At 43.3% G+C, this 13,028-nt stretch overlaps 1 protein-coding gene across 1 annotated transcript; it reads right to left on the bottom strand.

Annotated features, from left to right (window-relative positions):
- Window positions 1–1,230: 1,230 nt before the first annotated feature.
- Window positions 1,231–10,738, bottom strand: LOC310863586 (dnaJ homolog subfamily C member 11-like). The gene is made up of 16 exons (XM_083772037.1): window positions 10,657–10,738; window positions 9,704–9,833; window positions 9,061–9,134; window positions 8,614–8,715; window positions 7,892–8,020; window positions 7,670–7,792; window positions 7,432–7,505; window positions 7,077–7,266; window positions 6,012–6,097; window positions 5,093–5,209; window positions 4,831–4,986; window positions 4,096–4,165; window positions 3,871–3,928; window positions 3,366–3,508; window positions 3,057–3,186; window positions 1,231–2,826 (listed from the first exon to the last, which is right to left on the bottom strand). The coding sequence occupies exons 1-16, from the start codon at window positions 10,729–10,731 to the stop codon at window positions 2,801–2,803; spliced, it is 1,683 nt and encodes a 560-aa protein (XP_083628163.1). The 5' UTR covers window positions 10,732–10,738; the 3' UTR covers window positions 1,231–2,800.
- Between the last annotated feature and the right edge of the window lie 2,290 nt (window positions 10,739–13,028).

The raw sequence follows: 13,028 nt of genomic DNA, 5'->3' as shown, positions 1-13,028 counted from the left end.
CTGCCATCGGTGTATGAATGTGTGTGTGAATGTAATGCACAATCTCTGTAAAGCGCCTTGGATAAAGGCGCTATATAAATGCACCATTTACCATTTACCTATTGAAAAATAGCAGATCTACAAGCTCATATCGCGCCACCGAGTGGCGCGATACGAGCTTGTAGGTCTGCTATTTTTTGAAAAATCGAAGAACGACCGACATTTTTTAGAATCTGATCTCAGGTCAGAATGGGTTCATCAGACCCAGTGTTTGTCCGGCGGAAACCTCGTATGAATCTGATCTCAGGTCAGAATGGGTTAACAATGGGATAGAGACCACAGGCTGCTTGACTTGCTTACAGCTCATGTTTATTGTCATCTTTACAGGACGCGAGAGAGAGGGAGTCTCCTTCAGTGTTGCTTACATCAGTTGGCTGAACTTGGCTCAGTGCAGGAATGTAACAATAGGTAACAGTTGGTTTAATTTTCTCAGTGCCACCAGAACAGGGTTAACCAAAGGACTACAGTCATTGGTCAAAACCAGAACAGGGTTAACCAAAGGACTACAGTCATTGGTCAAAACCAGAACAGGGTTAACCAAAGGACTACAGTCATTGGTCAAAACTAGAGCAAAAACCACTAGCCAAATCCCACAAACTGGATCAGTTCAGGAGGGAAAGACAGGTCAGGTGGCCACAAATACCAAAGAAAAATCAACAGCTCTCACAACTTAAAGGGACACTTCACCCTTTTTGTAAAAAATATATATGTTAATGACGTTTAGAAGCTTTAGAACACTTTCCTGGGGGTCTTTATGTGTGTAATATGTGGTTTTAGATTGTAGCAGTGAGCACAGTGTCTCTGATGTCATGGACACTGGTCTCACTACCTTCCTGGACTACAATTCCCATAATGCTTTGGTGCACTGCTCCTCCTTGTGGATAGGGGGAGAGCTGTCTTACTGAGACAAAATGTAGTCCAGGAAGGAAGTGAGCCCAGTGTCCATGACATCAGAGACACAGGGCTCACTGCTACATTTTAAAATATCTAAAACCACATATTACACACATAAAGACCCCCAGGAAAGTGTTCTAAAGCTTCTAAAAGTCATTAACATATATGTTTTTGCAAAAAGGGTAAAGTGTCCCTTTAAACGAAGCCTGGGAGTTCTGACATGACTTAAGAACCAATTTAACAGAAAGAAAAAAAGTGCAAAAAAAAAGAGTACATTTCATAATGTTAGCTCCAATATTAGCCTACATCTGCCATTACCTCAAAAAGTGCTTCATAAAATGATGCTCATTTGTCTCAATGATCCAGATTAAGATCCGAATCTGATCTAATAATAGGACTTTGACTATGGCTCAACCATAAGCGAGTAGACTGCCAAATGTAGATGATCTGTTAAAACGTTTAAAGTTGGCAGCTATACAGTAGGCTGCTATATAAGAGAAGTCATGTGCCATACGCAATTTAGATTTCACAATTACAAATAATAAAATAAACGGGGAACAACAAAAGTAAAGGCATGGCAGTTTAAGTGATTCAACGACAAAATAAATTCTTACAAATACTATGTATGTACAGTAAAATGCTCTTATTAGGTCTCATGTCGGTTCCATCGATTCAAGAGGCTACTACCACCAGTCAGTGATACAGCACTTCAACAGCAGCATAAGCCTTCAGGTTTCAATCCTTCACTATAGCTTATCAAGCTTACATTCTTTCCTGAACATACTGTACACATTGCCAGTGTTGTGTCAGTTTGCACTGTCTTGCACACTGGCACCCATGTGAGCAGCAGACATGTCACTTCAAGGCAGCATAAATTAGGTCGAGACAAACTAAGAACATGAGATGCTTTAGGTAGTGTAGGCCAGTGGTTCTCAAACCTTTCCATGTCAAGGACCCCCAATGGATTTGGCCATGGCCCCCCATCTGAAACTATTCTGTGCCAGGGAGCCCATACATCTTTTGTTAGTGTAAATGTTTCAAAAATTCAAAAATCTCCCTGCAATTTTTTAAGATCTTTAGAAATTGCTGATCTACAACATACGTGTTGCATCACCATGCATTGTGAGCTCGTAAATCGGCTCGTAAATAGCCATTCCAATTCATTTATATTTCGCTGGGGACCCCCTGCCCTGGAACCCCCTCAAGGACCCCTGTGAGTCAACAGACCCCAGTTTGAGAACCACTGGTGTAGGTAATAGGTACACGTATGCTACAATGCTTCCTTTTATCATGCAATCTGGCAAGGAGATGCTGGCTCTCAATGATTAGCATGTTCAAGGCATTGTGTAAATAGTATGCTAGTTGCTACAGTACCTTTCTAACACAACTGGCTGATACAGGATGAACAAACATTGCACTTTTCATGTGAGAAGACTATTCCAGAAATAATTTGTTCATACAAAACATGTCTTAACTTAACTGGTAATGTAACACTTTTAACTTATTTTCAGTGGGAAGAGTCATCACAATGGTTGTCAGTGAGGAGTCGGGCTGTAAAGACATTTATATGACAGACACATCAGAACACTCAGCCATGTTGGCTGTAGCGGGATTGGGGCCACCGTAGGTCAAACTTTCTGGAAAGGCCCGGCCGGGCCAGGGCTGACTCCTGTATTGACTGACCGCTGGGAGGCGGCACACAGGAAAGAGAGGAGTAGAGGATCTCAAAACGGATTCACTAAGACCAGGTGGGGAAAAAGTCAAGAGGAGAGGAAGCGCGCTTTGGCCGTTTCCCCCTCCATTCCTAACCTCGTGTCCTTCAGTATACTGACTGTTGTCCTCTGGCGTTCCAACATCGATGGGGCTCCTACGACTCCGAGTCAATTCTGTGAGCTGAGAGAGAGTGAGAGACGGACAAAGATGAGAATTCCAGACCAGATAGAAGGAATGGAGGCAGAAGTAATTCTAGAACTGAGAACAAATGCGACCAGAGTGCTCTTAGATTTCAAAGAGGTGCTCACAAAATCATAACATTAATTATTATACAACTAGACTGCAGTTACTTAAACATGGTGATCTGATGACACGATGTGTAATTGGATTTATAGTGGCTTCATACTGACATTGTTTGGGTATCCGTAAGGGCTCGAGATCTGCAGAGATGACCTGGTGCATGACGCCTCTGAACTGGTACAGTAACTTGAGACTCTTTTCCTCTCCTACACACGGGTCATAGAAACCTGGCAACCTCGCCTACAAACAGAGATATTAACCTCAGTTAACGCAGCCACAGGTTAATGTGCGACACACACACACACACACACACACACACACACACACACACACACACACACACACACACACACACACACACACACACACACACACACACACACACACACACACACACACACACACACACACACCCACACCTTGGATGCTTCAGCGAGGATGAGTTTGGAGTCCTTGACCAAGCACTGCAGAGGAACCGTGACATCAATGACCTGGGCTTTCTCCTGCTTCTGACTGGTGTCTGTCACAAACTTACCATACCAGGCATTCAGGATAATCAGTCCTAAAAAGGCATAAAGTTACATATTCACAGACAGATCTTGATAGCATATGATGCGCAAGCATGTGTGTGTGTGCCACCAAAATGTGGAACGCCCTACCAACAGTCATTGAGACATGTGAATCCCTTGACTCCTTCAAACCCGCTCTCAAAGGGCACCTACGGACGGCTGCAATTTGAAACTGGCCCCCATGGAATCCCCCTCACTGTATATGTTTCCCCCTCACTGTATAGGCACTGTGAGAAGATCTGGCCATGGAGCCAGGAGGTGAACCGGTGACCTTCTGCTTATCAAATCTGTTCTAAGACAGTTTGGTGGCAAAATGGCAACAGTTCTGTTCCCAAACCTGGTGTGAGTCACTCACCCATCTTTGACTCTTCCCCCTCTATGACTCTCCTCACAGACTCCTGCATCAGTAGAACCTGACAAACGGCAAAGGAGATGGGAAAGGCTTTTGAGATAAGATGAGAAGTGTGAGTGAGTGTGTGAGTGTGAGTGAGTGAGTGAGTGAGTGAGTGAGTGAGTGAGTGAGTGAGTGAGTGTGTGTGTGTGTGTGTGTGTGTGTGTGTGTGAGTGAGAGAGAACTCACAGCTGATTCAGCTTCCTGTTTCTTCTTGGCGATATCTGTGGCTGAATTAATTCGCTGTAGCTCCAACTCCCTGAAAAATACAGACAGTCAAAGCAGATATTATATAAATACTGTTACAACCTTGTATGTTCCGGTATGCTTTGCTTTGTCTTATTTTCTGTTTTATTTTGGAGTGGTTGATGTGTTGTAGACACAAGGACAGTAATGTTTGGATTACATTGGGTGTTTGAATACTCTGGGTTAGACTATATAATCCTGACTGTGTAAACGTGGCTACTGGCTACAGACATTAGTCATTTTATGCTTATACTTACAGTATATAGTAGTACTTTGCCTGGGGTTCATCTCTGTTTGCATTACACTGAACTTGACTTATACTTTCAAATCACTTAATCATATTGCAAATTGAATACCGGTAATTGAGTTGTTAATCCTTCGTTTTTGGACAGTGCTGCAACCCAGTTACGATCTGGATTTTGAAGAAGGGTTGTTCTGTTTTGGTATCAGTTGTAAAACCTCTGTCTACATCAACAATGTTGAGTTGAACATTAATAGTTATGGCCTGTCCTTTCGTAACATTAATAGCAGCCATTAACAGCCATCTCATTGCTATATTAAAGGTTATTACATTAGCTGACTGTTGTTTCTGTGTGTGTGTGTGTGTGTGTGTGTGTGTGTGTGTGTGTGTGTGTGTGTGTGTGTGTGTGTGCGATAAAGCTTATGAGATGTACTGACTGTTGTTTCTGTGCGTGTGTGTATGGGATGATGACCAGTCTGTGGACAGCCATGTAGAGCAGCAGGGGGCCCACAGTGGCATAGAACACTGCACTGGGCAGCAGCTGATCCGTCAGGTGGATTGGGAACAGGTATGTTTGGCTGGCTCGTGCCAACCTGTAGTGTCACACACACACACACACACACACACACACACACACACACATTAGGGGAACACACTCTACAGATACAGATCACGACGTGTTCTGCGTTGTTGAAATACCTGATCTTAAGGGTCACTCCCTGAGGAACGCCGACGCTGACAGTGGCTGACAGAACGCTGTGGCGACTGATCTTCCGCTCGGCACCGTATTCCACCACCGTACCGAACCAGCCTGTCCTATGAACCCACGGCAAGAGGGAGACCATTAACCCATTCTGACCTGAGATCAGATTCATACGAGGTTTCCACTGGACACACACTGGGTCTGATTAACCCATTCTGACCTGAGATCAGATTCTAAAAAATGTCAGTCGTTGTTCGATTTCTTCAAAAATAGCAGACCTACAAGCTCGTATCGCGCCACTCGGTGGCGCGATATGAGCTTGTAGATCTGCTATTTTTCAATAGCTAAAGCATAACATGATGGTCAGAATGGGTTAACACTGCCAGGGTAACAAGGCATTACATTACAGAACAAAATGGAGAGAATGAACATGAAATACCGTAAGTACAGCTTCATATAAAGCGTTGTTCTTTTGCTGCATCGCTGGTTCATCTATTCTATACAGATAACAATGAAGAAGTTCAGATATAATTGAAAATTTCTATTTGGATTAAAACTCTTTCAGCGCCACCTGGTGGTGGTCACCAGTTTAGGCTCTGAGTGCCAATTCTCCCATTATAAAGAAAGAAAGAATTTGTAATTATATTATTATGCATGTAATGTGCATGTCATCACCTGTACACCAGATTAGAGGAATTTTCAAAATATGGATGAAAATAAAAATAAATAAAATCTTTTTTTTTAAGAAAGAAAATAAAAATAAAATCCCAAGGGAGAGACGTCTTGACGCCCGTGGCATCCATTACAAAGACGTCAATCAGACGTCTTGACGATTTTGGCTACTAAACAGTTTAGGCATGGTCCTGTTGTACTTCTGTCATAAGAGAGAGAAGCAGTTGACACAGACAGACATACTTGACAGATCCTTTGACCTTGGTCTGGTCATCATCCTGGAACTTGTACTGGTAGCTCATCATCAAGTAGGAATGAGGAACGCCGAGCTGGAAGGAGGCAGGACAAAAGAAAAAGCACCAGAGATATGAAAAGGGCAAAATGCAACGTAGTGCCCATCATTACAAAAGTAAATGTACTTTGTCACTGTCCTCCACTGTTTAGATGTCAACGGACGCATGGACAGGTGGAGAGCTCTGATCGTCCAGCAAAGCAATGAAAGCAGAGGAAGCGTGTGCTTTTCCGTGGTTGGGATCTGGACTCAGCAGGTGAATCTTTAGGACGTGACGACAAGCTATGAGTCAAATGAATGTCTTTTCTCCCCAAATCTGAAGTCTGCTCTACATTTTAATTTTGAAATTGAATTATCTAGATAGAAGGCTGAACCAACATGGTTTTTGTCAATTTTCTTTGGTTACCAAATGCAATAAGACAGTTTTGCTCACTGTCATCTAACAATTTACCCAAAGGCGACATCTGATATATGGCGGATAGCCATAGTATAGCCTGGAACTCCATGTGGCAGTGATGGGTATATATTTTGTACAGCACTGAAGCAGCGGCAACATAATACTAAGTGTGTGTGTGTGTGTGTGTGTGTGTGTGTGTGTGTGTGTGTGTGTGTGTGTGTGTGTGTGTGTGTGTGTGTGTGTGTGTGTGTGTGTGTGTGTGTGTGTGTGTGTGTGTGTGTGTGTGTGTGTGTGTGTGTGGCGGCAGCAGCAGTGGCTGAGGGGTAGAGCGGCCGCTTGGAGCTCCCCCAGAGTTAAGGCTCATACATAGTCTGGATTTTCGGTGGTTAGGTGACCACCGAACTAAAACATGACGTCACGAGCCGCGGTGAAGAGCAAACCACCGCCACTGCTCCAGCCCTTCTCTCTGTTTTTACTCACCACCGCTCAACGTTATTTCGCGGTGGTCGTGGTGGTCAGCTCACCACTGAAAATCCAGACTATGAATAGGCCTTTAGTGTCGAAGAGTCCTTGAGCAAGACACTGAACCCCTACTTGCTCCCGATGAGCAGGTTGGTACCTGCAGGGCCAGGGTGAAGTGACTGGTCTTGGTGTCTCGGACCACACTGGTGGTCATGGCGCTGTTGGGTCCCCAGCGCCACTGCAGATAGCCCATGGTGTTCTGGTCCAGGTGGCGAGCCGTCATCAGGGAACAGCTGGGACGTAAACCACGAGGCGAGAACTGCACGCCACACTGTGCTGTCAGAAAACTACACAACATGACAGAGAGCAGTGGGAGGAAGAGAGGAGGAAGAGGACCAAGAGAATTAGATGAAAGACAGACTAGATTACAGTTCTATACCAAGTGTTTGATGATACAGTTACAAAGTGGTAATACAGTCTGATGTTTCTCATATAAAAGAACTGGGTCTTACCACCGAGGCGTTATGTTGCGAAATACCTTCAACCCAAACAACGGTCCTAGTATGTCTCCTGCACCAAACTCCAGCTGCGCACACACACACACACACACACACACGCCGTTTATACAATACCTAGAGCTGATTTTCACTATTCGTCTATAGTATAGTGTGTGTGTGTGTGTGTGTGTGTGTGTGTGTGTGTGTGTGTGTGTGTGTGTGTGTGTGTGTGTGTGTGTGTGTGTGTGTATACCTCTCCCCAGCCCTTGGCTGATGTGACCCTGCGTACAGTCATGTTGATGTTGCCTCCTCCATTCCCATTGTGAGTGGAAAGAGAACCCGACAGCACCGATGTGTCTGTGTTTGTCAACGGAGCCTGAAGGAACACAGGAGCTCAGCTCTAGTACCTTTTAAAGGACGCATGCAGGTCAAAACACTAAATGCACACACAAGGGTCCGTTTGGTGTTAGTGTACCTCTATGGACTGGGAGATGTGCATCTTGTTGATCTCAATATGAGGGAAGCCTCCTCCTGGCACCTCCTCAAAGTCCTCTTCATAACGGTCAAACAGGTCGGTCGCATCGATGCCCACACTTATGGTTCCCTGAACGCAGGGTGGAGGGTTTTTAAGGGATTAGTGTGACAAATCAAAATGATCAAATGCGTGGAAAACTATAAGAATTATGATTATTATTATGGGCATTACCTTGCGCCACCCCTTAACCCTTATCCCTAAACTAATTTGCAATTTTTTACTATTTAAAAAAACCTTTTAAAGCCGATCTACAAGCTCACAATGTCTCGATGTAGATCGGCTAGTTGAACTATTTTTTAATGTTTTTCAAAATAGTAATAAATGGCAAATACGTTTAGGGATAAGGGATAAGGGTGGCGCAAGATGGAGCCCTATATCTTCAAAGCAGTAACACTGCTGTGCTACTGTAGTTACAAAGCATCTTATTTCATAATTTGTCCTTTCTCATGCCACTGGAATATGGTGAGTTGTGGAGGAAGGAATTGGACAGAATAGGACTTCATAGTCATCTACCGTGGCGTCGCCATCAGCGAAGATAACCACTGACACACACATAACAGCACAAGGAAGCTATGTCATCTTCGACATCGATGGAATGTGTGTGTGTGTGTGTGTGTGTGTGTGTGTGTGTGTGTGTGTGTGTGTGTGTGTGTGTGTGTAACCTTAGGATTAGTTCTTTGTTGTAATCTCCTCTCTTCTCGTTCTCTCTCCAGTCTTTCGTACTCCTCACGAATCTCAGCCGGTGTTCTCTTCCTCTCAACTACCTACGGTATACAGTGAACAATTTACAATTACAACTCTTTGTGCAAAAAGTTGCATGAAGGCTAGTCAACAAACTAGGGTAAGTGGTCCAGTAGTGGTCCATATGTGGACAAGCAAACAGTACATGTCTATCTAAATAACACACTGTACATAAATAAACATGTAACCAACATACATCCGCACAGTATAAGTGGTGTCTATCGAAATAGGCAACAAGCAGTAATACAAGGACTTATGTCATTCTGTAGCCTGGGCGCCAGGAGGGAGAAGAGCCTACTGTACTGTTAGGGGGATGGGAATAGCATCACAGGGGATTGGGTTTGGGATGAAGTGACTGCTCGACATACCTCCCAGCCCTCCACCTCCAGCCCTTTCTTCCCGAAGAGGTCATAGATGGCCCTGGACTGAGGATCGGTCAATACTAGAAGGAAGAAATAGAAAGGCATCTCTAATGTATGTACTTATGCATGCATGTGTGTACGTAAATATAGTACATATATTATGTATCTACTGTATGTGTGAACGTATGTTTGTGTGTATATACTGCATATATTCCGATATCACACATGTAAGTTGCTCTGGATAAGAGCGTCTGCTAAATGCCTGAATTATAATTGTACTTTTTGGCCAAAAGGGGATTTTGTTTCCACCGGGAAAAAAATACTTTTAGTTACTCCACTGCACTGATATTGCCCAGAGAATTGCCCCATAGAGAATATTTTTCATCTGGTGAAAATGAAATCCCTTTCTGGCCAAAAAGTACAGTTTATACGTGTGGTGGGGGGGGCTCAGAGTGCGTCCACTAAGGAAAGTAGGCTTTCTAATGACGCAACCCGCCTTTGTTTTGGTGAGTAGCAAAAACGTTCTTTTTATTTACGCTAAAGGGGTGAGGCAGGTCTGCGTTCATGCGAGCGGCGGAAGTTGAGAGTAACATAGCTCTAAATGAAACGCATTAGAGCTATATGGACCAGAGCTAGTGTCCATCCATACCTTCATAAGCCTGGTGCACCTGGGTGAAGAGCTGTTCTGCCTGTCCTTTAAGCTCCGGATCTCGATGTTTGTCAGGGTGGTAGAGCATGCAAAGCCTCCGGTAGGAAGCCTTCAGCTCCTCCTGAGTGGCCTGTCACATGAATAAGGAAGAAGCATTTATAGAACTTTCACGTGATACGAGAAGGGTACACCTGGTAGCTGACCAGACTGTGCTTCAGCAACATAATCACAACATCCCCGATTTGATTGGCTGGTCATTCCCCTCTCAAAGTCTTGTGTCTCTCTCTAGTCTACACTGTGTCTGCATAAAAGCATGGGGTAAAGGGAAATCAATGAACCATATGCCATGTGGACTAACTCTAACATTACTAGATCCTTGCTATACAAGCTGTCTTTTATTGGTACAGCCATGCAACCTGTCCGGTTGCATCAGATCTTGGATTGCTCAAATGAGTCAATAAGGCTTGCCTCCTAGGTGTACAAGCAAACATAATGCATACGATTAAACTAAACATGGGCTATAAAGGTCCCTGCAATTTAGTATTTCAGCAGATGTGGATCATCATGCATAGTTAATATGAAGGGTGAAGGCTGTTCACCTCCTCAACTAGAAAGGTCAGCTTGGTCAAGCACAAACTAAACCAGTGTAAATCATGTGAATCCTCCCAATATCAACTGAATGAATCACTGACGCTGATATGAACGAATACTGGCTGTATGCTCTAGCTAGCTCTAATAATCCCTTTAGTACTATGAACCACTCCACTCAGTCTCATCCCAATGGCAGGAGGAGATCATTATTCAACAGTGGAATGGTTATGATGCGCCCGGTGTCCCCGGCCCCGGACAGGCAACCGATTCGCCAACGCAATTCAATCTCAGCAAAGCCAACTGCAAGAGCTAAGGGTAACCGTTATCAGTCAGATCCAATGCAAACAGAGAATAATCCATACCTCTCTTCTGACATTGAGCAGAGAATAGTAATCTTGATTATCCACCTCACTATCATCTTCTAAGGACGCCGCCATGTTTGCCTTCTACAGCCGTGTTCCGCCCACTTCTCCGACGGTCTGTGCCGTTGGTTTGGCGCTCGGCCAATGGAAAGGGAAGATGCTGTGAATGGCTATCTATGGGAGGATGGAATGTCACAGCCATGCTAGGGCTGGGGAAATGATATTGGAATATGACTCACATGGCCTTCAAATTTATTTGTCTTTATTCATACATTTATAGTAGTTATAAAGCCCAAAATCAAAAGGTATCCTGCCACGTGAGGGATACTGGTCCTGGTGACTGAGCACCTAAACCTAGCTTGTGGCCACCGAAATTAAATAAGAATTATTATTACTCCATAATTACCATCGAAAGTAAATATTATAAGTAAATATATGCATCGAAATGATTGTAGCCTAGCATAAAAAATGGGCAAGCGTCAGGGTCATTAAATAGATTATTTAGAGCACCAAATAAATAAATAAAAGAAAGGAGGGGAAAATATAACATCATCATAAATGCATCTGTTTAAAACAAATGCATGCATTTCACACACAACACAAATTAAAGAAACCCTTTTTATTTTTGTATTTATGTTTAAGGAAATAATAAATAATGACGTCGCAAGTCTTGCTATTGCACAGTTTATAGGCTATGACTTAATTTGGCCAATGCTTTTTCTTCCTCTGACTAATTAGTGTAGCATGTAGAACACAAGGTGGCGCTGTTTACACAGTATCTAGAGCTGGAAAGCCCACATGAACTAATAGGTCCTGCAGTGCAGACAGTGTGTGTGAGTGAATGAGTGAGTGAGTGAGTGAGTGAGTGAGTGAGTGAGTGAGTGAGTGAGTGAGTGAGTGAGTGAGTGAGTGAGTGAGTGAGTGAGTGAGTGAGTGAGTGAGTGAGTGAGTGAGTGAGTGAGTGTACTACCATGTACCAGAGCCATAGAGTATAGACAGAGTTTCTTTTCTTTTCCTATAATGATATGCCCAAAATTGGGGTGTCAGTGGTTTAGCTATAGTGCTATACTAATACCTGTAGACTGGGACGGGACGTTATGGCTGTCCTGAGACATACAGGCATTAGATGTGGCACATGGTCCAAGTATATTCCATGTTTTCGATTTCAATAATGGGTCTTCAGTACAGACCTTTTACAGTCTATGGTACAGACAGTGATTCCATCATACATTGTTGCCGGAACAAAAGGGCTACTTGAGGGAAGAGATTAAGTTCTACCAGATAAATAGTGTTTTCTTGTTTGTCAACTTTAATAGTTGTGGTTTCCATTAAAGGAGAATTCCCTACTAAAAGGCTTCCTTACCTTTCTTTGTAGTTGTTACGTCCCCATCAAAGAGGTCCAGGTGTTATTTTGTGCAAAAGCTCCTTATTGGCTATTTCCCCTACCATAAGCCCTAAATGAATTGCATTGAATTGAATGGGATGTATGGGGTGTTGTGCGAATTCGCTTATTTCCATCGAAATAAGTAGTAAAGTGTGCCGCTTGGGTTATTATTTACATCATGAAGAGAGGATATATACAAAAAATATATAAATTTGAGCGATGGAAATAAGCGAATTAGCACAACACCCCATACATCCCATTCAATTCAATGCAATTCATTTAGGGCTTATGGTAGGGGAAATAGCCCAATTGCACAAAATAACACCTGGACCTCTTTGGTGGGGACTTAACAACTACAAAGAAAGGTAAGAAAGCCTTTTAGTATGGAATTCTCCTTTAAGGTGAACAGGTACTGTAGTCTCGATATTGTTGAGAAAGTCTAAGGTATGCAGATGGAACAATGTCAAAACAGATTATTTATTATACATGACGAGTGATTAATGTGTTGTGAGAGGCTAGATTAATCATACTATGATCAAGCCAAATCTTCCTTGTGGAAAATTAAGTTTACCTTAATTGACCTTGAATGAAGGGAGTGGCAGGGGAAAAGCATGCAGTCTCACAATAGTTTGATACAAAGGTGCCTAACTTTGATCAGTTCAGTTGTGAAGATGAGCTCTTATGGTGAGGCTGTGGATCAAGGGTTTCCATGGATTCTGATTGCGTGGAGTGTACATTTTGAAACACTTTCTCTCATCTGACAGAAATCAGCTTTACTTGTCCAGTTCCGCCCTTTTTCTGCCTTGGTGCTCCTTCTCAAACAGACATGCCATGTCTTTTCCTGCAACAGTTTTCATCGCAGTGTTGACTTTAATTGTTTCATTGCCTGATACACCTCATACACTCCATTAATCCATTGTCATTTTCTGCGAATATTGTTGTCTTGGTGTCCTCACATGATGCAATCATGTACGGGTATATAGGGCCT

This window comes from Protomyctophum parallelum (genome assembly GCF_964188405.1).
Source record: "Protomyctophum parallelum genome assembly, chromosome: 8".
NCBI classification, from domain to species: Eukaryota; Metazoa; Chordata; class Actinopteri; order Myctophiformes; family Myctophidae; genus Protomyctophum; species Protomyctophum parallelum.
Note: the sequence above shows the minus strand (reverse complement) of the source record. Positions and strands in the feature narration are given on the sequence as shown.

Excerpts from the sequence above, each read along its gene's own strand:
- LOC310863586 (XM_083772037.1), bottom strand. The coding sequence starts at position 10,731 with ATGGCGGCGTCCTTAGAAGATGATAGTGAGGTGGATAATCAAGATTAC. Across the intron at positions 9,135-9,703 it reads GGTGCACCAGGCTTATGAAG|TATTGACCGATCCTCAGTCC; the intron begins GTATGGATGGAC and ends TCTTCCTTCTAG. Across the intron at positions 7,267-7,431 it reads CGCAACATAACGCCTCGGTG|TTTTCTGACAGCACAGTGTG; the intron begins GTAAGACCCAGT and ends CATGTTGTGTAG.